General features: G+C 43.5%; 2 protein-coding genes across 2 annotated transcripts in view; one reads left to right on the top strand and one right to left on the bottom strand.

The window, feature by feature from the left end:
- The window catches only part of myo10 (myosin X), a 157,940-nt gene that overhangs the window by 117,030 nt on the left and 14,944 nt on the right, over positions 1-25,966 (top strand). The window contains exons 20-28 of the mRNA XM_071897130.2: positions 10,702-10,826; positions 11,901-12,015; positions 17,432-17,538; positions 20,310-20,531; positions 21,382-21,421; positions 22,046-23,026; positions 23,498-23,618; positions 24,688-24,931; positions 25,878-25,966. The exon at positions 25,878-25,966 is cut by the window's right edge and continues 11 nt beyond it. Coding sequence (XP_071753231.2) covers positions 10,702-10,826; positions 11,901-12,015; positions 17,432-17,538; positions 20,310-20,531; positions 21,382-21,421; positions 22,046-23,026; positions 23,498-23,618; positions 24,688-24,931; positions 25,878-25,966 — 2,044 coding nt within the window. The remainder of the gene's footprint in view (positions 1-10,701; positions 10,827-11,900; positions 12,016-17,431; positions 17,539-20,309; positions 20,532-21,381; positions 21,422-22,045; positions 23,027-23,497; positions 23,619-24,687; positions 24,932-25,877) is intronic.
- LOC139909956 (tripartite motif-containing protein 16-like) overlaps positions 20,847-25,966 on the bottom strand; it is a 56,810-nt gene continuing 51,690 nt past the window's right edge. The window contains exon 2 of the mRNA XM_071897136.2: positions 20,847-20,981. The gene's annotated coding sequence lies outside the window, so the exon portion shown is untranslated. The remainder of the gene's footprint in view (positions 20,982-25,966) is intronic.

The raw sequence follows: 25,966 nt of genomic DNA, 5'->3' as shown, positions 1-25,966 counted from the left end.
TTTTAAAATACTACCACAGTTGGGGAAAGTAACTTTAAAAGTATTTAGTTACTTTGTTACTTACTAAAGAGAGATAAAAACAATATCTAACGTATCATAGTTTTTAAGATATCACAGTTTTTGTGTGTGTGTTTGGTCACCACTGGCTTGACCAATCAGAGTGACTGCTGGAGACGCAGCACTACAGAATTACGTCATTGTATATTGTATTAGCATTTATTATCCTGTTATAGGCTGAGAGTAAGAAGTAGATAATTTAGTTTGGATGAAGAATTGTAAGTAGGCTGATTTACAAACTGTTTTCTTTGTGTCTGTAAGGCACAAAGACACCGACACACACACACACACACCTACACACACACACACACGCACACACACACACACACAAAGGCACACACACGCTCACTCATAAAAAGCTGTCAGAGCCATCAGCTACGCTCATCAAATGCAATCGCCCATCACCACGGCAACCCCATCCTACTGTAGTGTGTGTGTGTGTGTTTTTGACAGTAATAAAACCAGATAGATCAGATACATTGATTCAACAGTCACCTTACTGCTGTAATGTTTACTGTTAACCTCCATCTGAACTGTCAGATCAGAGTCTGTTGATTTTGGACTGGATTCGACTGCATGTCAGTCTTTAAACCAGGGGTCTCAAACTCAATTTACCTGGGGGCCGCTGGAGGCAGAGTCTGGGTGAGGCTGGGCCGCATCAGGTATTCCACAAGAAAAGCTTTGTTAAAAAAATTCCAATCTTCTCAAATGTCTTTATTTTTATTTTTTAACACAAAATAAGATTTAAACGTCTTTATTAACAGTTCTTTAACCTCAATGGGTTCTTCTGAATATGAATTGTCCTGAACATGAATGGAACATTGAAGAACATGAACTGTTCTTCTGAACATGGCTTCTCTTGCCTACTCCTTGCTGCTAGAGACCTGGCAGTAGTCATAGAAACAAAAAAAACAAATGACATCATATAGAAATATATGTAGTGTTCATCGTGTGAGGCAATGCAAATAGCGCGATGCAAATAAAAAATAATGACCCACAAATAACGGTGCGACCCTATAATTGGTCCGGGTTACCGGGGACTGTTATCGCCGACGGACAGGTGTCGCTATGTGACTGCAGACTACATTAGGCTACATTGAGTTCCTTACTTTTCTTTTATCCCGCCGCGTACGCATCACTTTGATTTATTTTGTCAGAGAGAGACATATATACGTATAATGTCCCGCTGGGCAGCAACTTTAAAAACTTTTTTTTGGAAGTGTTGTGAACGCAGCGCGCTGGGACGAATGTCCGCGTGTGCCCAATAGAAACGAGGCAGCCAGCCAGGCACGGAAGAAAACTCTCCATGGCAACGCTGCTGTAACTTTCACTCATTGAGAAATGTTTCTCTGCTTGCATCAAGCCCGGTCGATGTCCCACCCCCGAGAGCCATATACCCCACCGTGATTGGTAGGTTCGTTCAGCTCCGCACACAATACTGTAAGTGCCATCCATATAAAACTTGCGGGCCGCACTAACATTAAACTTTCATATTAAGGTGGGGGCCACAAAATATCGTCTCGCGGGCCGCAATTGGCCCGCGGGCCGCGAGTTTGAGACCCATGCTTTAAACCATTTACCCATCAGCACAGTTACATGCACCAGTACTCTGATTACTGGGAGTAATCAGCTTAAAGTAGTTTTTCCATATAAATACATGTCCGTCCTGCTCCTCTCTATCTCTGACTGATATAACACAACAGTGATCCAACCTATATCCAGTTCATGAAAGCTTTTCCATTTGCTGCTAAACAGCTGGTGAAAAAACCTCTGATTCCCACAATTCTCTCTGGATAATTACAATAAGTATTTCACTCATGTAAACAGGGTCATTGTGGGGAATTGTCAAACTCATGTAAACTTGTAAAACATATAAACTTATCAGACTACTAATCAGAAATGTAGGAGTGTTTATTGTGTTGTGCTTATTCTGATTATGACTCCAGGTAAAGGCAGGTAAAGGTAAATTTCTATAGTCGGAGTATTGCCTTAATCGGGTTAACATGGGATTATTAGTGTGCATGTAAACACACTCTTTACAGTTTTAAACCTGAAGATGGATCGTTTTCACTGTACAGAGTGGATAAAGCGTGACATGAATGATGAAAAAGACTGAGCATGAACAGAGTTTCATTCCAAAATGAGAGATCTGCCTTTTGCAAATTACTGGCAGGAAGGAACTTTTTAAGAAATAGATTACCTTACCTGCCAAATAGTGACACTTCTGAGGATGTTTGAAGGTGTTTCCATTCATTGCATTTTATTGCTTTAATCCCAGTAGTACAGAAAAAAAAAAACAAGCCGTCTGACTGACGAAAGGTTGCAAAATTAATTGAAAAACAATCAAAATCACTATATTGGCTACTGATTTTTTTTTTTTTGCGAGGGGTGAAGGTGTTTCAGTCAGCTTCCTAAACTGTAATCTGATGCTGTGAAGCGTCTCTGTAGCCTAAACTGGAGAAAATCTTTCATTTTACACAAACTGACCAAATTCTAAGCATTAGCATCTCATTTTTCACCCTTAGTTGTTCTTTTACCAAGTGAACAAAATAAAAAAACACGAAAATTATTTGGAGGAATATGCACCCACATGTTTGATAAATAATTTCACCATGATAATATTCAGCAAAAAGAATAGTAATATGTTTTTTTTTAGTCCAGATCATCCAGTCTGAACCAGTTTACTGGACCAGTTTAAGCGTCTGCAGGGACTGGACCCAAAGTCACCCAGCGTTTGAATGTAAACAGCCTGCTCTCTGCACACACACACACACACACACACACACACACAAAAACACACACAGAGTCACATAGCGGAACTCATCCCTCTCTCTCTTTCTCTCTTTCACAAAAACACACACTTTCTTACTCTCTCGCACACACATACACACTCTCCCTCTCTCTCGCTCTCTCTCTCTCACACACACACACACACACACACACCCCTCTCTGTCAAGCCCTACAAGTGGCCCGCACAAATTAGCCTCAGCAGGAGACGCATCGCCATGGTAACCACCCCCCCCTCACACACACACACGCACACAAAAAAGGGGAGTGGAGTTCGGGTTTGAAAGCCTTTGTTTGAGTCAGTGGTGGCAGTGTGTGTGTGTGTGTGTGTGTGGAAGAGAGAGAAGACAGAGAGAGAGAGAGAGAGAGAGCGGCTTTAGGAAGTTTTCTGTCATTTTTCCGTTTGTCTCTGATCTGAAAACGCTGAAGGAAACGCGGCGAGGAGCTGCGATGCGCGGTAAGACCTGATGCGTGTTTGTAATGGGGATGTGTTCGCGGTGCGTTCAAGTGCTCGCTTGTTGCACCGGGGTTTGGAGGGACGGCGCTGTGGAATGAGACGAGATGCAGGTGTTTCTGGGAGCTGCGTGACAGACGCACAGAGGGGTTTTCTCATCTTCTTTCAGGCTGCGGTTTGATTTTTAGTCTCATCAGTGACATTAGTCTCTGTATTTATGAAGAGTTTCATTCCGAACCATTTGGGGGAAAAAAAGAGGCAAAATGGTGACATGAAAGTAAAAACTTTTTAAGATAAACATTAAAGTCGTTTGTCATTTTCAGGCTCTTACCTGACAAAACACTTTCGAGGATGGATTCATGTTTAGAGGTGTTTTGGTATGTTTTGGCACCGTCTCATTTCAAATCTCTTCTTCATTGAATTTGGATTTCTGAGCGCAATAACAGAGAAAATCAACCACCAGCCTGTCTGAAGCAGCGCTGCACAATTCACTGAAGATTAATCAAAGTCACTTTATGGACTGCCGCAGCTTCCAAATCGCAAGAGAAAGCAAGAGGTATTTTATTTTTACAAGAGGAAAAGATGTTTCTGTCAGCTTGTGTTTTCTGGTACGGTGTAGAATCTGTCTGGGCTAAACATCAAGTTGCACAGTAGAAAAAAATCTTTTATTTAATATAATCTACCAAACAAAAGCATTAGCATCTCATTTTCACTTTAAAATGTTTCTGTTTCAAAGTGCCGAACAAAATAACCAAATTTTATGCAGAAAAATATGCGCCCACATGTTTCTTAATTCATTTCACAGTGACAGTTCCTCAGAAAATAATCTAAGCAAGGTGAAAAAGATGTGACAAAACAAATGTGATTAGTAGAAATTGCAATGAAAAGGAATAGTTACATACAGTAATGATGCCCACAATTACGCATATGCTGCATCAAATCTTTCATTTTCAGTGTTTTGACTGTAACTGGTCTTCGTCAGTCATGCCAGTACGCTGATATCTTTTTCGGGTTTTTTAATGGAAAACACCATTTAATCCTGACCAGCTGTGCAGGACAGTCGGTGCATAAATAGTATTTTGATTAGATTCAGGCTGGTGTTGATTCAATAAGCTCAGCTCAGCAGTGACCAGTGTTCAGGAAAATGGTTTGGACCTCAGTTGATACTCATCGTTGCTGTCATCCTGGCACAGATTTATCTGCCGATGTCCTTATTAACTATGACAGCTTGCATAGAGAAGCTTGAAGTAATATCCCAAGCAACAGATGGCAATTTAACCATTTAATTTCATTATTTTAATATCATCTATTAGAGCTGCAACGATGAATCGATTAATCGATTAGTTGTCAACTATTAAATTAATCGCCAACTATTTTGATAATCGGTTTGAGTAATTTTTTAAGAAAAATAAGTCAAAATTCTCTGATTCCAGCTTCTTACATGTGAATATTTTCTGGTTTCTTTACTCCTCTATGACAGTAAACTGAATATCTTTGGGTTGTGGACAAAACAAGACATTTGAGGACGTCATCTTGGGCTTTGGGAAACACCGATCGACATTTTTCACCATTTTCTGACATTTTATAGACCAAACAACTAATTGATTAATCGAGAAAATAATCGACAGATTAATCGACAATGAAAATAATCGTTAGTTGCAGCCCTATCATCTGTGTGTCTGTCTGCCTGCTGTGCATCTATCTGTCTATCTTTTGGTTTCATTTGGGTTGTACTACATCTCGCCTCTGCAGGTTCCCTTTGTGTCAGTAAAGTTTCAGAGAAATTCAAACTCACAGGAATCCTCCTCCAACGTGGGTCAAGCTTAAATCCAGCCGGGTCAGGGACTTAGGTTGGATTTTCGGTCCATCTATGACAAGAAACAATTGTTCCAGGGATCCCCCAATACTTAGTGAAGGAGCTGCTACTGAGGAGTCGCTGTTAATCCCCCAGGCTCCCACTCTCAGACCTGGATGCTTAGAGACAAATATTTCTTTATTTGCAGCCTTCAGACAAAGAACTCAGAGGTCTCCAGGTTGTCGATGCTCCAGCGCACAGCGGCTGGTTAAAGCGGGAATAATTATCCACACGAAGATGAAAGCCTTCCAGCATATTCATATCTTTAAAGTTTCTCTAGAGCAACAATAAATACGTTGAAGTGAGCGACGCATTTCAAGATTTTTATGTAAAAATACACCTGGCTTATCAGTCCACATCTGAAAGTGAGGCTGCAACAGAGAAGAGCGTCCCGTCCGCATTAATTGAGACGCAAAACTTTAAACCGAGTGAGCGCTCCGTCCGCAGCTCAGGCGTTCATTTGTTGGGAATATGTGCTTTCCTGCCTGGTTCTTACAGTATTGCACTGTGACCTCTGACCCTTGACCTCGTTACTACTGGTCGCTTGTAATGTTTGTGATCTAGGAACTGAATCTTAACTGTTGCGCTTTTAAGTTGCTCCGGATACGAGCGTCACCTAAATGCAGAAAATGTAGATATACAAGAAACAAGACGACACCTCAGTGATCCTCGTGCAGAAACTGCAAATAGTCGTAGGATACAGCTGAGAAAAGACAAAAAGAGTGTAATTAAGAATGGAGAAATTGAGCGGTGGTAAACATAATGCAACTGGCAGTTAGAACACTACAACGTATTCGAAAAATAATGATGAAAAAAGAAATGTACAAGTGACAGAGTATACGCGGAGTGTGAAAACTAACAGCAGTGCAGCATACTGAGACAAAGAAATGAATGAGAAATATGCAATATGTGGGAATGTGCAAAAAAGATGGCATGCAGAATGAAAAGTGATGGTTAATGTACAGGATGAGCAGGATCTGGCATCGTGGTCCAGCTCTGTGTCTCTACAGAACCTCCCCGTGTCGGGAGAGGACGGACGGCTCGTTCTGAATGAGGTCGTCTTTCCATGTTTGCCTTTTTCACCCCCCCACCCCACCCCCCCACCCCCCCGAGGTTCCCAGCCCCCCCGGGAGCCCACCGCCACGCCCCCTTTTGTCCCGCTGAATGCCCTCAGCTCGGTCTTTTAGCCGGAGAGTTGGGCTGAGAAACACACTGAGTTTGCCCCCCCGGGCTATTGTTGTCCTGCTCCTGCAGAGACAGAGGCTGATTTACATCACTATTGTTGTTTGGAGGTGAGGGATTGTCGGATGCAAGACTCTTATCTACTTTCTCGACCAGAGTGGCTCTATGATCCAGAGGCAAAATTTGTGAATTCACAGATTTTGTGCGTAATCCAAATCCAAACCATGTTATGACATGAAAGTTGTGCATGTGTTGCAAAGCCATAACTACTGTTCCACAGGCATATGAACGCATTTTCATCATTGCGATTAAGTTGAATAAATAGTGCCTTTTTACATTAGAAGTAACTCCTTACTTTTATACTCAAGTAATCTGCGACAATTTCTAATAAATTTATGTCCGTTTTGCGACTCTCTATCGCCGACTAATATGATTCAACAGTGATTCAACCTATATCCAGTTCATGAAATCTTTTCCATCTGCTGTTCTAAACAGCTGGTGTCTTGGTAGCTCTTTCCTGGGAAAAATCCTCTGCCACACAGGAAGTGATGCGTTTTATTCCATGTGCACTGTTTGATTGACAGGTGAACTCTGGGCAGTGCAGTGCAGAAACACAGCAGCAATGACCAGTTAGCACCAAAGATGGCAGCCACATCAAAAAAAGCAAGAATCTTGTAGATTACCAGTTTAAAAATTGACCCAGATGCCAAAATCAGCAGGTTAAATAGATTCCAACTAACTTTCTTTAAAGCTGAAACTAATTCCCCAGATATGGAGGCTGTATGTATATTTCACCTATTACAGAATCTACGATAAAGTAAAAAAAACATTTTTATAAATGAGGCCAAAGATTTTTTTTCTGCGAGAATACAGTCTTTGAGTAATTCATTCCCCTTTCCCTCATTTTAAAAATACTGCAGAGAAAAGGACTGAAGTGATTCTCCCTGAAATAGAAGATGAAGTGAGAAAGAAGGACAGACTCGCTGGCCGGACTCTCTTTGTCTTTGAAACCGACAGGGGAAAAGAAATATGACACAGCATGAAATCTCTCCAAATTGTGGCCATGTCTGAGAGAGAGAGAGAGATACAGATAGAGGAGGGAGAGAGAGAGAGAGAGAGAGAGAGAGAGACAGATAGAGGAGAGAGAGAGAGAGAGAGAGAAGGAGAGAGAGAGGGAGAGAGAGATAGAGGAGAGAGAGAGAGAGAGAGAGAGAGACAGATAGAGAAGGAGAGAGAGAGACAGATAGAGGAGAGAGAGAGAGAGAGAGAGACAGATAGAGAAGAGAGAGAGAGAGAGAGAGAAGGAGAGAGAGAGAGACAGATAGAGAGAGAGAGAGAGACAGATAGAGAAGGAGAGAGAGAGACAGATAGAGGAGAGAGAGAGAGAGAGAGATAGAGAAGGAGAGAGAGAGAGACATAGAGAAGAGAGAGAGAGAGAGAGAGAGAGAGAAGGAGAGAGAGAGAGAGATAGAGAAGGAGAGAGAGAGAGACAGATAGAGGAGAGAGAGAGAGAGATAGAGAAGGAGAGAGAGAGAGATAGAGGAGAGAGAGAGACAGATAGAGGAGAGAGAGAGAGAGAGACAGATAGAGGAGAGAGAGAGAGAGACAGAGAGAGAGAAGGAGAGAGAGAGACAGATAGAGGAGAGAGAGAGAGAGAGAGAGAGAGAGAAGGAGAGAGAGAGAGAGATAGAGAAGGAGAGAGAGAGAGACAGATAGAGAAGGAGAGAGAGAGAGAGATAGAGAAGGAGAGAGAGAGAGATAGAGGAGAGAGAGAGACAGATAGAGGAGAGAGAGAGAGAGAGACAGATAGAGGAGAGAGAGAGAGAGAGAGACAGATAGAGAAGGAGAGAGAGAGAGACAGATAGAGGAGAGAGAGAGAGAGAGACAGATAGAGAAGGAGGGAGAGAAAGAGAGAGAGAGAGATAGAGGAGAGAGAGATAGAGGAGAGAGAGATAGAGGAGAGAGAGAGATAGAGGAGAGAGAGAGAGAGAGAGAGGAGAGAGAGCGAGAGAGAGAGAGATAGAGGAGATAGAGGAGAGAGAGAGAGAGAGAGAGGAGAGAGAGAGAGAGAGAGAGAGATAGAGGAGAGAGAGACAGATAGAGGAGAGAGAGAGAGAGATACAGATAGAGGAGAGAGAGAGAGAGAGAGATAGAGGAGATAGAGGAGAGAGAGAGAGCAGCTATTTGACCAACAACCCTCTCTCTCCAGGTTGTCAGTAGAGACTTTGTACTGTTAGACGTGGGGAAAAAGAAAGAGCCTGTTCACATCCCAGAACCAGGGAGAATCTGACCCAAAGAGGAAACGATAGAGATAGAAAAAGAGGGGTCAAAAGAAAGACAGGAGGCAGAGGGCGGCTTCCTGACACCGCTCGGCTTTGTAACGCTCCAGTCCGGCCCATTATGCAAATGCCAGTTATGCTAATGAGCTCTCTCTCTGCGGCCGGTGGCGGTTAAAGGGCGGCATTCAATCACTCGGTCAAGATCTGGGCGCGTTTGTGAATTGGCCTCGCTTCGTCTCGGCGGCTCAAACAGGCCATCAATGGGCTATCAGGGGAGATGGGCGCTGAATAAAGGGGGCATTACGAGCGGGTATGAAAGCACCCTCTTATTCTGCGCCCCCTACGCCCACTGAGGTTACGGGGTGAGAGCGTACCCCGGGAAAATGGCTTCAGTTGAATGGAGTTCTGTAAGTAATAATGGTATCTCATTGCCAAGTGGGGTTTTTTTTTGTGTGTGTTTGTTGGTGCTGTCGTACGCACTCCTCTCACAGACGTTTGCAAGTTCAAAGTTGCGAATGTGTGTGTGTGTGTGTGTGTGTGTGTATGTGCATGCGTGTGGAAGTTTAAAGGGATGGAGGATGGTGATTGCGTGTGGTTTAGTTGCAGACGTCATATGACATAGTTTGTCGTGTCGTGTCAGATCTCCAGCACGGCGAAGTTGAGGGAGGGGTGGATATCAGTGAAAGAGACACATCAAAATCAAGTGCATTAATTGAAATACAATATTCTCCCTTTAAAATCCTTTTTACAGTATCTGTCCTCCAAGTCCTTTCCTAAGTTTTTCTCAAACTGAGAAAAAGAGAAAACATCCAGCACAGAAAATGAGATACAAAGCTGTGTCTGTGTTATTTATTCCCATTTCTCCCCAGAATGCACAACAATAATAGGGAATTGCTTACAATTTGCACTTTTATCACAATAAAGAAGAATAAGGGCCGCTGCAGTGCTGAAACCTGCACTACAGACTGGAACAGGACATGGAAACGGAGCCAGAATCAAAATCGATCGCCGCTGCTGCGAAACATTACAGAACAAACACTGTGCTGAATGAGAGGAGCACACTGTGTATTGTGTACTAGATTGTCAATACTGTTATAATGGTGTGAGAACAGCAAACTGCATCGACTGATCTGAATAGCAGAGGAACACTTATGTAAGCGTCCTGCGGTGCTGAAGCGCCCGTCGTTACAGAGCGTCGATACGGCGTGAAAATCCTCACCTGGCGCCGCAGGAGGCCGGCAGGCTGGAGCCTCACTCTGATGACAACACACACTCAGGACAAGCTACAGACGCAAATTATCCTGTTAGGATAGATTTTGTAAAAGGTTGAAGATCTGATTGGTGTCCTGACACACAAACATCGATCTGAATCTCTGTAATTGTCTGGCAATGGTACATTTGTATTGAATAAGAAAATATAGGCTACAACATTGGAGGGACCATTTAAATCTTATTTTTCATCATAGGAAAACAAAATAAAAATCAAAACAAAGAATTCTATACAAATAACTGACAAGAGAGATACTGTAGTTTATTTATTTTTATATATTTACACTGCAAAATGTCAATATTCTGGTGAATTATTGGTAGCACTTTACAATGGCCCTATCCCAGTGTATTAAACTGTGTGTTAACCTATGGAAAAGGATTGTCAGTACACAATAGTACTGTGAGGTACTTAGTTCATAGGTTAATACACTGAAATAAGGTCACTGTAAAGTGCTACCGAATTATTCTGTGTATTCTGCCCCTCACACACAAACACAGTTAAAAATTGATTGATTTTTTGCCAAAATGCCTGTTTCAGTTTCCTGACTTTCCATTGTTGTTTGTTGCCTCCAGACATTTAACATTTGTTCAGCTAGCTCTGTGTGCTTGACTCATACACAAATGTTTAAATGTGCATCCGCTCAGTTCCCTGCACTTCCATTGTTGTTTACTTCCTCCAGATATTTAACCGTTATTTCAATAACTGTGTACACCCTTATCGGTCCTACGAGTGGCCGTTTCGGGTGTACAAGTGGTCGTTTTGAGCCAAAATGGCCTCCTGAGTTTCCTAAATTTCCATGGTTGTTCTCCTCCTCCAGATGCCTGATCAGTTCGACCAGACGGTGGTTCTGAAGCAGCTCAGATATTCGGGCATGTTGGAGACGGTCAAGATCCGACGCACCGGCTTCCCCATCCGGAGGCCCTTCCAGGACTTCTGCTCCAGGTTCGTACCGCAGGAGACACTGAAAATGAAACGTGTCATCTTCCCGTTTCATATGACTGATACTGATGGTTGTGACCAGACTATTCTGTTGAAAACAGTCTACATACCGAAATAACCTGCAAGACTTTGTCATTTCAGAATAAGTTGGGCTGCAAATTTATGTGCCATGTAATTTAATTTCAGTGGCCAAATCCAGAGACTCTTTGATGCAGTTTCCAATTCTTTTAGTGCAATTTCTTAACATTTCTTCTTGTCGAAAGGCTAGTGATGTGAAATCATACATATGTCAAATAGTGTATGTCTGTATTTGGCCGCTGTTAGGTTAGTTCTCTGTGTGTCCGCCTCTCTTTCAGCTTCAGGGAGGTGCTGGTCATGGCTTTGGCTCTAAACAACCACTGAAAACCTGTGGGCGCTCTTTTGCTAAATGTATTCTTTTCTTAACTTTTTAATATTCTTAACTTCTAGCACCAAAACCATGCAAGTTCTCAGCACTTTCAGGAAAATGCAGCAGCACCTCGCAGCAAGTCGTACCCCAAGTTTGCCAGTGCTAACACAAAGGCTTTGACTTGGGATGGGGTGACTATCCAGGGAAGGAGTTCAATGTAATGAAAAATACCAAAAGAAGAATTTACTTACCAGAAATTCCAGACAAAGAATAAACTTTCACTCTTATTCTATGTCCTTTCATAGTATTTATTCTCAGATGATGGTTCTAATGGAGTTTTGTAAGGGCAGAAAGGCTCTGACCTTTGCACTCCTTATTTTTTAATTGCTCGTAATTGTTGGTGATCTGGGAATTGAAGCTTACTCTACTGTTGCGCTAATTGTAAGTCACTCATTGTAAGTCATTACATCAGTTAAATTTCTAAAATGTGAATGTAAAGGGCAGTAGCTTCCTAAAAATGGACCACAACACCAGAATTGGAGCAAGACGACCTTGACAAAATCCTGGTTGTGCAGTCTGTTCTTCAAACCCGCTGTCCTCTTCTCATGGAGTTTTCCATCCGGCTGTATCCCATGGCCCGTGACAGCCTCTGATGCTAACTTTCTGCCGTGGCCCCGCCCCTCTCCCAGGTACAAGGTGCTGATGAGGGGCGCGTCGACGCCGGACGACCCCAGGGGGCGCTGCATCCAACTGCTCCACCTGTACGACAGCAGCAGCGCAGAATGGCAGCTGGGCAAGACCAAGGTGAGGGACGGATGGACAGTGGGGATGTGTTTTATATTACATGATACTCTTTTTGCTTAAAGGAGAATGGTAATAATGAGCGACTGACTTCACGAGGCAGATTGTTTAATTTGGTTTACGTATGATGAGTAGAAATCCTTGTAAATATGACGAAAAGCAGCGCTCAGTCTCACTCTGTCTTTGTAGTTTTTATAAAATATCTCATAACTTATCATATAGTTATTGCTTGTGAATGACTATAATAATGAAGGAGATGTAATTTCAGTGGAATTTTATCTGTACAAACATGCAAAGAATCACAATCAGAATCAAATTTAAAAAAAAGATTATTTCTTGACTATTGAACTTATTGGGAAGCATTTCCACAAAGTCTTGAACACAAAGACAAAAGTAGACAGAGTAAATTGTCTTGGAAAAACTACTTAACTGCAAAAATACGTCGTGTCAATAGAGATTTTCTTTTTATTTCTTGAATTCAGTCATGTTTTGGGTTTCCACATCCCCTGGTCCCTTGAAAACTGTTAAAAACTGAAAATAATTTCAAAAATGCATAATGTCAAACAGAAGATAAGCAGTCTTTTCCCCATTCCACAAAAACATTTTTTTTCCCCAGATATGCATTTCTTATCCAACAACAGCAAAATGTGGCCTTTCGCTCAGTTCCCTACAGTATAATTTACTTTTTATTGTCAAACCCTGGGCTCCTGAATTTCCCATCATGCCGCCTCTGGCTCAAACCAGCTGATCCATATTCTCCGAGCTAACATGGGAAATGATTGCATGTGGACTTGACTCGCCACTGGCGGACACCAATCCATTCTGGCTCCACTCTGTTCCCCTTAAGGCTTCATTTGGCACCGTGCATCTTACAATGCAGCTTGATGAAACCATTCCAAGGCTCAGGTACCTGTGTGACTGCGGGCTGTCTGGGTGTGTGTGTGTGTGTGTGTGTGTGTGTGTGTGTCATCATGAATAATGGAGGTCCACAGCACCTGGAGCGTGGAATCCAACAGTTATTGGATCCAGTCTTCATCCCTGTAGAGCACGGTCTATCGCTCCCTGCTTCCAATACACTGGATTGGGCAGAATAAAGCTACTACCGGTGTGTGTGTGTGTGTGCGTGTGTGTGTGTGTGTGTGTGTGATTTCTATCGGAAAATGACAGATGGGGACACAGATCCCAAATCACAGCATGACCATGTGATGCAGCTAGAGGTGACAGCAGTTATAGAGGAGTGCATGTGTGTGTGTGTAAGGGTGGACGAATGTGTGTTAATGTGTTTCTGTGTGTGTGGGTGTGTGTGTGTGTGTGTATGTGTGTGTGTGTACATCCTGGATCACCAACAATACAGGCAATCAGTGCAAGACTCAAATCCATGGTGCTTTTATAATAGGTGCAACAAATGTCCCTGAGTCCCTACAATACTCTGATAATAAAAAAACGATATGATAGAGAAGTGCTAGGAAAAGAAAGAAGATTTTTGGATTTTGTGTGTTTATCAGCCTGTCTGTGCCTTTCTTCTTTGTAGTTTAGATTAGGGCTGAACAATTAATCGAAATTTTATCGAAATCCCAATATGGCCTACTGCAATTTTACAATCACAGGAGGCGCAATATTTGTTAAAGGCCAAATGTGTGTCAAAATACCATTTTAAATGAAATATTGTGGTGCTGCAGAGATGTCCTGGCCTACACATCATATTCTACAGACTTAAGAAAACATCTTTGTTTGGTACAGATCCCCGCAAAAATCACACCATAATCATTTTAATGTTTTTCAATGAAAATGAGAATAATGATGTAAAAATGACCATTCCCTCTAATATCGCAAATCATATCGCAATTGCAATATCAGTCAAAATAATCGCAATTAGATATTTTTTCAAAATCGTTCAGCCCTAGTTTAGATCACTGTATATATGCTAGTAGCCCATTGCAAGCCTCTCTGCTGTGTGATCTCACTGCTTGATTTATATCCGAATGGTGTGTGTGCGACATGTCCGCCTTTTGTGTAACTCCTCAATACATCTGCCATTCGGTGGACGCTTTTATCCCCTTTATCCGAAACGCCTTACAGTACCACGAGCGGCTACATTTTCAGTATGGGTGGGAATAGAGGTTTTGCAGTTGTGTCACAAATCTCCCAGCAACCACAGCTGGCGTCATCATGGAGGTGGAGAACTGGAAATAATGACTGAATATATATATATATATATATAACCACCAGGCTAGAAAAAGAGAGATACCTGAAAAGATTGTTGTGCTGTGGCTGTGGGTCAATTCAGTAATGTTATAAATTAAAGTGAGCCTGAATAGTTAGCCCTATACTCTCTACTCCAAAACACTCACAATCTTGTACACACGATTTCTTGCAACCGGATTTGATGTTCATTTCAACAAAAAGTCACAGTTGGACGTCACTGATTGCATTTTCATTGTAGTTGTAGCTTGAGAATCAGAATCAGAACCAGAATCAGCTTTATTGGCCAAGTATGTACACATACAAGGAATTTGACTCCGGTTTTTCGTTGCTCTCAATGTACTTACACAGAATAAATATACAGCTAAAAACAAGGACAACAAGATGAACAGAGGTAAACCTAAACATTTAACTAATATGTACAAATATGCATATATATAAAAAAGTATATATATATATATATATATATATATACATATGTAAACAACCCTAGGACAATAGTGCAATGGTGCAAAGATGCTGGAATAAATATGGAGTTGTTGGTGTAACAGGTTACATTATATACATGAGTTATTAAGAAGAAGTCTGTCTCTTACTGTGTCAGTGTCTGCATTATGTTTTTATGTTTTTATGTTGCACCAGAGAGACTGGCGAACAAGACTTTTTGTTATACTGGACTGGTATAATGACAATAAAATTGAATTCAACATGAGTTATTAAGAAGAAGAGTCAGCCCTCTTAACCTGAACAAACAGCTGTTTTTTTTGGCTTTGTTAGCTAGCTAACGTAACCAATGTTGATGTTAACATGTTAGCATCTACTAGATGTTTGCTAGTGTGCTACTCAGATGTGTTTCCAACAAGACAGTGATGGTTAGATGAGATGACATGATCAGTTCCCAGTCAAAAACAGCACAGAAATGAACCATGGCTATTCAGCTCTGTTGTTGTGGACAAGTTGCAGGTTTAGAGAGTGTGTTACATCACCTCAAAGCGCTCTACAGAGCCTCTAACCCGGGCGGTGTAAGTGCCATGCTCTACTCATTCAGCTACAAAGGAGTGTATGCTCCTGTGATTGCGGGCCTATTAAATCAATTCAATCTCTCTCCGAGGGATTCACCTACTTTGTCCCGCCGCCTCTCGCGGTGAGATTTACATCGAGCCGGCCCGCAGCTCCTTTCATGTGGCACATGTCGTGACCATTGTCTGGGAGGTTTTTTACAGCCTCAAACTTAATTTCCTGGAAGTTATGTGGGCCCGCTCGGTGTCCCAGGGTTCTGTTCTCTCGAAGGGGCCGACCTGTCACGGCGCTCCCAGAGGCCCCGGCAGCAAAAATCAGATGTACGCCGAGGCTTAGCATGGCTTTTGTTGCGCTAATTAGCATAGTAATGATTAAAAAGGATTAGTTGTTCAATTCATTGGCATGCAAGTGTGTGTGTGTGTGTGTGTGTGTGTGTGTGTGTGTGTGTGTGAAGCGGAGTTTCCTTTACCATTGAATAGGTGCCTTAAGGAGCTGCTAACCACCTAAAACCATTTCATCATGGGTTTCAATGGAGAGTTTTAGTGTCCCATCATGGTCAAAATGCTGTTTGAGAGGCTTTTCCACCCTGACAAGGATACAATTCTGGCGGCAACACTCCTGTGTGTGTGTGTGTGTGTGTGTGTTTCTGCCTGTGTGTGTGTGTGTGTACGTGCTTGCGCATGTACTGTATGTCTCCTTGTTAATTAACCTGCACGTCAGTGATGTCCAAATCACCCCGACTGAAATATGAAGAACCTAAGGAGGTCGAATGAGTTTACATTTCCCCGCGAAAATCTCATTAGCGCTTCACCGCTGAGGATTCAACAGTCTGTCGCTCAGCCAATAACTACCTCCCCCCCCCCCCCCCCCCCCCCCCCCCAACCCCCCCCTCCCCCTCCCCTCTCACCCCCGTACATCACTCAACAGGAGAAAGGCAATCTGTCCTCCGGTACCCCAGTGGCACCGTGACATTTCCCCACCGTCTCTCTCGCCTGAGACCACATCCCATATCTCATTTTCCTCCTTCCCTAATCGGCTTAACCCCCAGCGCCCCACAATAGGCCCGGTTTCCCTATCAATGGAAGACAGCTTGGGTCCTAAAGCGGGCGGCTGCGCTAAGTGCCTGTAAGATCGGTCTTTTCAGAGAGCGATGTAGCCGAAATGACTCGCCTTGGTAATTTGCGGTCTTTAGTAATGGCTGCGCGGCGTGAACAAAAGAGAGGAGGATTTGGATTTGATTTATGTCGCCTGCTTTGTTTGGTTGAGTTGTTCTTTTTGGATGGGAGTGTCTGTTAAACGGTGATGTTATTAAAAAAAGAGGGACTCTCTCTCTCTGTCTTTTTGAATCTGCTCACACATCCTTTATTCATTACATGTGTGTAATACTGCATACTTAATAGATGTGCTATGTTAAGCAGACTGAGATTCAAACATATTTTACCATGTGTCTCACACTGTAGATGGTGCTATGCCTTTTGCAAGTCTTAATTCATTACTTTTGTGTAATACGTGCATGCTGCTTATGTAGCATGATATTGCTGTTGAAGGATGAAAACTTCATGTCTTCATCAAGGTATTTTAGAAATTAACAAAATGAATTTATTTGACTCCCATGGAATTTTTGAAATTATACAGTGTGTTTTGGACGAGTGTCATGAACTGCTGTTAAACCCTTAAAGGACCATGTTAACCTTCATTTCAAGTAAAAACTCTGAAAATCACCAAAATTGGAGCAATAAGGTTTTCACATGACAACAGTGATAAGACGACAAGAGGAAAAAGAAAAATGCTCTAATAATCTTTCCTCTCTCCTCTCCTCTTTCTCCTGTTTCCTCTTTCCTCTCCTCCCCTCTTTCCTCTCCCCTATCCTCTCTCCTCTCCCCTATCCTCTCTCCTCTTTCCTCTCCCCTATCCTCTCTCCTCTTTCCTCTCTCCTTTCTCCGCTTTCCTTTCCTCTCCTCTCTCCTCTTTCCTCTCCTCCCCTCTTTCCTCTCCTCTCTCCTCTTTCCTCTCCCCTATCCTCTCTCCTCTCTCCTTTCTCCGCTTTCCTTTCCTCTCCTCTCTCCTCTTTCCTCTCCTCCCCTCTTTCCTCTCCTCTCTCCTCTTTCCTCTCCCCTATCCTCTCTCCTCTCTCCTCTTTCCTCTCTCCTTTCTCCGCTTTCCTTTCTCCTCTCCTCTCTCCTCCTCTGTCCTCCAGGTCTTCCTGAGGGAGTCTCTGGAGCATCGTTTGGAGAAGCAGAGGGAGGTGGAGGTGCTGAAAGCAGCCATGATCATCCAGGCTCACGTCATGGGCTACATGGCCAGGTACAACTCTACACAAGATTTACAATTAGTGTGCTTGCCGTAGGCAGAGCACACTCTTACTATCTTGCATACTTATTATTCTTTTTATTAGTGTGCTTGCCGTCGGCAGAGCACACTCTTACTATCTTGCATACGTATTAGTGTGCTTGCCGTAGGCAAAGCACACTCTTATTATCTCACATACTTATTATTCTTATTTTTCTTCTTCCTCCGGACAAAAGTTTGGCACGCTACTCCTACAGTTTTTACAGTACATACACATGAGACATCAAAACGTGCGGCCCATTGAGGAATCGTGTGCTATTACTTTTCTAAGAGATGCATCATAAGGTTTTTGAGATATTAAGGATTAAATGCCATTTTGGACGCAATACACACGCATTGTAAAATGAGAACCATGTGGACTCAATTATAGGATCACAGAGCCAGATATTTAAGTTTCGTTTTGTCCGCCATCTTGTTTCTCCGCACAGTAGCTGAAGCTAACTGAAGCTAAGGTAGAATCAGATCAGTATGGATGTATTTGGCCTATTATTCTGTGTATTAAAAGTCTAGTGCGGAGTTTTTTACCGGCTGGCTTGATGCATTTAGGACAGAGGGGCCGTTTACCGGCTGGCTTGATGCATTTGGGACAGATGGAATCGCGCTGCGGAGATCGGCAGGTACGTTAGCACGCAGTAGCTGAAGCTAACTAGCAAGCAACAGTAGCATGAGCTTACTAGGCTATACAAATGAAATGGTCGAGCTCATTCATGTCAGTGCTTCGACACAGCCAGCAGATGGCGACAGAGACCATGAGTTCCCCACATGGGCTGGCTTGATGCATTTGGGACATTGTAAAAGGATGAGAACCTGAGAACCGTGTGGACTCAATCACAGGATCACAGAGCCAGAAATTGAAGTTTGGTTTTGTCCTTGTTTCTCCGCGGAGACCGGGAGGCTCCCACCCAGTAGCTGAAGCTAAGGTAGAATCAGATCAGTATGGATGTATTTGGACTTTTATTCTGTATATTAAAAGTCTAGTGCAGAGTTTTTAATGGCTGGCTTGTTGCATTTGGGACAGACGGACGGCTCTGCGGAGATCGGGAGGGACGTTAGCTGGTTTCTCACACACAGTAGCTGAAGCTAACTGAAGCTACGGTACACACACAGAGTATGGTGGTTTCTGCGCGTCGGCCGACGCTTAACGGAGCTTCTCACGAGCTCAGTTTTAAAGCTTATTTATTAACGGAAACTAGACATCCAGACGAATACGTAGGTACCAGCCATGCTATGCTAGCTCGCTGGGAAGCGGGCGTAAGGTAGCTCCAAAGTCGGTGAGGTTTAGCTCTAGAATTGTGATGCGTTTTAGGTCCTTGGAAAGCTGGGAATCTGTACATTCGTTCGATACCAAACATGTTGTTGTGGCGTGATGAGAAAAGTATCCCAGTGCCTTTGAACGCAACTGGCTCTATTTACTGAGTCTAGTCTGTCAAATTCAAAAGGGGCCAGTGTTACAATTACCTAGGTATCTGGTTAGATGAAAAATTGTCTTTTAAACCCATGTCAATGAACTGACTAAGAAAGTAAAATTTAAACTGGGTTTCTTTTTTTTTTTTTTTAGAAATAAGCAATGCCTTAACATGAGTAGTAGGATGCAGATTGTATAAGCAACACTTTTTATCAGTGCTTGATTAGGGTGCTGCTGGGTGATGCATTTTATAGGGATTGCTCTTGTTTTTCTTAGTAGACTTTCTTATTTTGTCTGCATGTGGATGGTCTGGAAAAAACTTATTTTGTTTGTTGTTTTGTTTTCTTGTAGTTGTGTACACAGGTCTGTCTTGCAAACAAGATCTCGATCTCAATGGGACTTACCTGTTTAAATAAAGGAAATAAAAAAAATATTTTAGGACATTATTATTTAAACTCTTTGTGATCAGACACAGTTTGGACAAAATACAATTGGTTTACGGATTTACGGAGCAAAATGCTAACAATTGCAATGCTGCACCGCTTAGCAAAACTAGTGAACGCCAAGTCTAAGGGCAGGGGCATTGCAAGGGCGGCAAGCACACTTTAAATTTTCTTTAGAAAATTTAGCCTTTTCTAGTTATTCTTCACATTGTCTGCCTTTTTATTTATCCTTTATTGAACCAGACTCTGTAAACTGATTGAGAAGCTTTTCATTTACAGTGGCAACCTGAACAAAAGGCAGAACTAGCTTAGCTGCAGGGACCAGGAATAAGACCACAAATCAAAAAATTGAAGTACATATAGACAAATAAATTTATTATAGCACAGAATATTAGTACTGAGGATAGCATACAGCCATACTGTGCATAGAAATGGTGATAATATCATTGTGAACAATTATAGCTGTCATATATTGTAATATAGTCTATTTATTATAAAAGAGTCTTAACTAACCCTTTCTTAAAAGCATCACAGATTCATTAATTTTCATATTAAATTTAAACAAAAAACATAAATACAACAACATCGATTGAACCATGACAGCTGAGTGAGAAATGTAATAACAAAAATCTGGTTTAAAAAAAGCAAAACAATAGACACAGGTTCCCTTCCCCCTAAAGATCAAAGACAATATGGAGAACACACACACTCACACACACACACACACACACACACACACACACAACATCTATTTGAACATACAAAATATAAGGACAATCTTGCACTTACAATTTCTTACAACCGGATTTGATGTTCATTTCAACAAAAAGTCACAGCTGAGGGTCACTGATCGCATTTTCACCGATGCCGTCCCGCAGGAAACAGTACAGGAAGCTGCTGCAGTGCATTGTGGTCATTCAGAAGAACTACCGGGCCTTCTACTGGAGGAGGAAGTTCCTGCTCCTTCGCTGGGCGGCGCTCACCTTCCAGAGGCGCCTGCGAGGCCAGCTGGCCCGGCGGGCCTACGGCCAGCTGCTGGAGGAGAGGAGGAGGAGGGAGGAGGAAGAGCGCCGGAGGAGGATGGAGGAGGAGATGGAGAGGTGAGCTACTCCAGTCAGCTTGTTTTTTCAAGTTAAAGTAATAATCTGCAGAATTTTCATCTAAATACATGTCTGTTTTTCTGCTTTCTACCACCAATTTATAGGCTATAACACAATAGTGATCCAACCTATATCCAGTTGATGAAATCTTTTCCACTGTTTGTTCTAAACAGCCGGTGTCTGGTAGCTCTTTCCTGGGAAAAATCCTCTGCCGCACAGGAAGTGATGCGTTTTACGTTTCCCGTTTTGTTCGAAATAAACAGAAGAAGAAGAACTGGGTAGTTAGCGTGAGCAGCGATAGCCACCATGGGCTGAACAGACAAAGAAAAGAGAAACTCAAACTGCAGCAACAGAAAATCCAAGCTCCGCCCACACTGTTTGATTGACAGGTGATCTGTGGGAAGTGCAGTGCAGAAACACCACAGTGAGGCTGAGGGACAAAGATGGAGACTGAATAAAAAGTCAAGTCAGATTTAGGTTAGGGTAACGGTTAAGGTTAGGCATGTAGTGAAGAAGGTTATGGTTAAGGTTAGGGGTTAGGGAATGAATGTAGTCAATGAAGGTCCTCATAGGTACAGTAATGCAAATGTGTGTGTGTGTGTGTGCATGCATGTATGTGTGCATCTGCTTGCATACCTTTTTTCTTTTTTGACGGATGGATGGATACATTTTCTTTCTGACCTTTAGAGACCATATTTTAGATTTAGTTTTTATGGGATTTTAATGCCATGATAAGACAGGAAAAGCCTTTTCCCTCTTTGGTGTATCATATCTCTCAGTGTCATTGAGCTTTCTGAAGCCACAGTGTCTGTTTCCGTCAGCTGATGTCTATCTGTCTGTGTGTCTGCAGGGAGAGGCAGAGGCAGGAGGCTGAGCGACTCGCCAGAGAGGTAAGATGAAACTGTTCACTGTTCAGAAAGCAAATGTCCTTTTTTTTCTATGTGAATGAGTTTGCATTCACATAGAAATAAGACATTTGCTTTTCCAATTTAGGCGTTTTGCTGATGCTCCTATTCATAGATTGTGAATTTGTTGACGTTTCAGTCCATCAGACCGTCACCAGAAATGAAGAAAAGCAGACAGCATAATCACATTTATCACTGTTTTTTTCAATCAAGAATTAGGTCAAAGTTCACCATCCCATGCGCAACATAATGAGATCATATAGGTCTGCGATATTTACAATCAGTATACAAGATTGGATTTAAAGAACATTCTGTCTTTCTTGAGAAGCACATACTGGTTCACATTAGGAGAGCAACTCTCATTCTGTTTCAATATCTTTTTTTGCCCTTAACACACACACACACATACACACACACACACACACACACACACACACATATACCAACTGACTGATGGTATCAAAAATGCCTTCCGGGACCATGAATACATTCAATTTTAGTGCGGATGACGCAAATGACAGTGCCATTCTCTACCCATTGAGCTATGCAGGACCACTTGAACTGTTTCCATCGAATTGTTTTCTAATTTATTTCTTTTTCCATGGTTAGGCTGAGGAAGCCAGGAGGATGGAGGAGCTGCATCGTGCTGAAGAGCTAGCCTCTCTGGTTTTGGCCCAGTCCCAGCCTACAGTAGCGGCCGCAACATGTCCGGATACCCTTGAGGAACCGGAGTCGGCCGAGCAGGAACTGGAGTCGGCCGAGGTCTTTGAGGAGGTGTCCGGAGAGGAGGAGGCGATTCGCCCTCAGGATGCGACTCAGGTGGAGGAGATCCTACGACTGGAGCGGGAGATCCAGGCCCTGCAGAGGCAGAAGGAGCGTCAGGAGCTCTCCCTGACCGAGGCGTCCCTGAACCGCCTGCAGCTCCTCCGAGACCAGGAGCTGAGGCGCCTGGAGGACGAAGCCTGCAAGGCGGCGCAGCAGTTCCTCGACTCGCTGAACTTCGACGAGATCGACGAGTGCGTGAGGAACATCGAGAGCTCCTTGGGAGTCGGCGAAGGGGACGAGAAGGAAAGCGGACAGAGGAGAGGCGACGAGGAAGAGGAGGTGGATGAAGGCTTCGGGGCCGACGACGAGGCCTTTAAAGACTCGCCGAACCCGAGCGAGCACGGACACTCGGACGGCCAGCGGACGAGCGGGATCCGGACGAGCGACGACTCGTCCGAGGAAGACCCGTACGCCAACGACGGTGTGATCCCGCCGCTGCCGCCGACCGCCCTGCTCCACCAGCCCTTGCCGTTACCCCCGGTGCCCCCGCCCTGCCACAGCGCGTCGTCCAGCGGGGACTCGGCCTACTGCCGCCCCCAGGCTTCGTCCGAGGCCCAGTCGGACGACCTGGTGGAGCTCATACCGCCGGACGAGGATTCGGACTACGACCAGGACGACTACGACGAGGGGGCCATCGTGTCCAGCGGCAGCCTGGCCCTGTCCAACCCTCGGAGTGGCCAGTGGTCTCCGGACTACCGCGGCTCTGTCGGCACCTACAACAGCTCTGGGGCGTACCGCTTCAGCTCCGAGGGGGCTCAGTCATCGGTGGGTAGCGTTACAGTTTTTGTAGCAGTGGGTCAGGGGAAATTTTGGTTGGGCGTCCGGTCCAAACCCAAACACTGTCCAATTAGAGCTGATTGCAGTTTCAAAACAGCTGGTGTTTAGATGTGATGATAAAATTCTTAACTTTTGACCTTGTTTTCATAGGGGACAATAGGACAGGTCAGATTTTTCTAATAGTGGGAGCAATTTAGCCATGAGATTTTTGCCTGTTTGCCATTCCTAATTATTAAAGATCCTAAATTACTTAAATTCCCAATGTCTTTTGGGGGTTTTTTTGTCCCCTCCACTGACTGATGTGCTTGTGGGAAACTGCTTTACAAAGCAAACAAAGAGAAAACTACCATGGTTAAATTACCACAGCACTAACATTTGATGTGTTCAGTTATGCTCATCTTGCATGTTCGTCTTGGGCGTGGTTCATCTAAATTCTACTGTTTTTATTCCGTCACTCAGTTTGAGGACAGTGAGGACGACTTTGACAGATTCGACACCGATGACGAGCTGTCGTACCGCCGGGACTCCGTCTACAGCTGCGTCACGCTGCCCTACTTCCACAGCTTCCTCTACATCAAAGGTAACTCGTTCATTGTAGTGCTTCAACTGCTAAAACGAACCAGACTGGCTTTCCCAAATGCATCTTATTCCATTGACTTCATACAAAAATGTTGGGAAACCTGTTTATACATCCTACAGCGGTTGCTGGATGTGTGTAAGGAGCCTGTTCGTTTCAGTTGCAGTTCAGCAATTGGTTGACTTTGTATTTTATTTGTCAAATGTCATTTGGCCAAACTGTCATGTCAGTAAAGAGATGCAAAGGAAACCTGTGTGTGAGTTAAACCTCTCATCTCTGGATGTTGCACTTCGAGGTTCATATACTTCCCAGCAACTTGCAGATAAAGCAGTGATGTGCGTGTTATCTATCTATTCTTCCTTCCAAGCGCTGTTCACTTTTATCACTAGGTGGCACTGTAGTCATTTGAAAAGGCCGTGGGAGTGACAGTTTGATGGAGTTTTCTTGCTCTTGTTATTTCACCTCTCTCTCGCCTCACTGATTTCTCTGTCTTAAGGGTTTGGAGGAGTAGCTGTGGCCTTGCACTTACTCCATTTCCACCCTTCTTGTACTTTCCCAGGTAGTCGGAAAGGACTTTCACCATTAATACAGTGGCGTTAGAAAATGCCTCCCTTGTGCTTTCAACTGGAAAACATCATCTTTATGTTTTTGATTTTATCGATTGATTAGGAATAGAACCAGCAACTCTACAATTTTCCTATTGGCCCTTATGTTCACAAAGCACTCAGAGTTGGAGTGAAATAGTTGATGTAAAATAAGAAAGTGAGAAACTTTGTGAAAACACAGCCTCTGTTGTTTGAACTTCATTATTATTTTTTGTCCCTTGTGATAAAATGAGTTGAGGACTATGGATCGATCTCCGTTCTTTCATTCGTTTGTTCATTCGCGATATTTCAGATATTTCAGTCACCACTGGTAGGATTTTTGACAAAACTTGGGGGAATTATGCATCTTTCAGCATCTTTCCCCCTGCCTTCAGAGTTCCCCTCTTTAGAGAACTGGCAGTCCAGTGCGAACACTTGAATACAAAGCTTCTACTTTCTAAATCCCGTTCTTTAATTTCCCTCTCCAGGAGGCCTGATGAACACCTGGAAGCGGCGCTGGTGCGTTCTGAAGGACGAGACCTTCCTGTGGTTCCGGGCCAAGCAGGAGGCTCTGAAGCAGGGCTGGCTGCACAAGAAGGGCGGAGGCTCGTCCACGCTGTCCCGCCGCAACTGGAAACGCCGCTGGTTCGTCCTGCGACAGAGCAAGCTCATGTACTTCGAGAACGACGGCGAGGAGAAGATGAAGGGGATGCTGGACATGCACACCGCCAAGTAAGGAAGGAAGGAAGGGAGTGAAGGGTGCAGTGTTATTTGAGTGCACAAGGATTAGGATGCAATGGATGGAAAATAATGAAAAGAGAGGAGATTAGAAACGAAGCTGTTTAAAGTTCAAAGGAATCGTAAGGGCATAAGGAAGGGGGAGTATAGTGGAATGTAATTAGGTGTTGGATAAGCTTACTGCCAAGTGACGAGGGAAAAGGGCAGAGAAGAAGAAAAGGGACTCAGGGTATTGTGAGACATGCAAAGTAAGGGGGGAAGGGGGTGAAGAGTGCAGTGTAATGTAGTGCAAAGGATGCAATAGATGAATGATATAAGAAGGAGAGGTGGGTTCGAGGCTGGGAAGGCTACTGGTTCGATTCCACCGAGGATCTGGGAAAATCTGGCTTGGCAAGTTTTCAGACACGCGGTCGTCATGAAAGCGCGAGACGTTTGAGTACCAACGTACGTGGACGACATGTCTGTGTTCATATGGAGTTTGTGTGCGTGTAGCCGACATGGAAAGCATGAACCGGGCGTAATGCTTCTCACAAAATAAAAGTAATAACACTGACATTTTTAAGTCAAGTTTTAAGTTTTCAAGTAACCAATAACGCATTACAAGAATTGAAACATTACACGTTAAGCTATTAGTTACTACAAAAAAGTAATCTGAATACTCTTCTGAATAGTCTCCATTACTGGTGCTGCTTGCATTTTTTCAAATTTCAGTTTAGCTCCCAAATTCAGAGCAGCCACTCGTTTCAGTCGCAATTTCGCCGTTTTGAAACGAACTGCGTGAAACACGAACCAGCCGCGAGGAGGTCAAAGGTCAGAGCCGCAGCGCCCACACAGTATTGTTGGCACCCTACAACAGCTTAGGGGAGAAGCACATCTGTATTCACAGCAGTCGATGTTCTCTAATTTGTTTTTTTTTTGTGTGTGTAATTGTGTTCTGCAGAGAAATAGTGGACAACACCGGCAAGGAGAACGGCATCGACATCGTGATGCCGGACAGAACCTACCACCTGATCGCCGAGTCCGCCGAGG

The sequence above is a fragment of the Centroberyx gerrardi genome, chromosome 13, assembly GCF_048128805.1.
Source record: "Centroberyx gerrardi isolate f3 chromosome 13, fCenGer3.hap1.cur.20231027, whole genome shotgun sequence".
Taxonomy (NCBI): Eukaryota; Metazoa; Chordata; class Actinopteri; order Beryciformes; family Berycidae; genus Centroberyx; species Centroberyx gerrardi.
The sequence above is the reverse complement of the archived record's forward strand: the minus strand, read 5'-3'. Positions and strand labels throughout refer to the sequence as shown.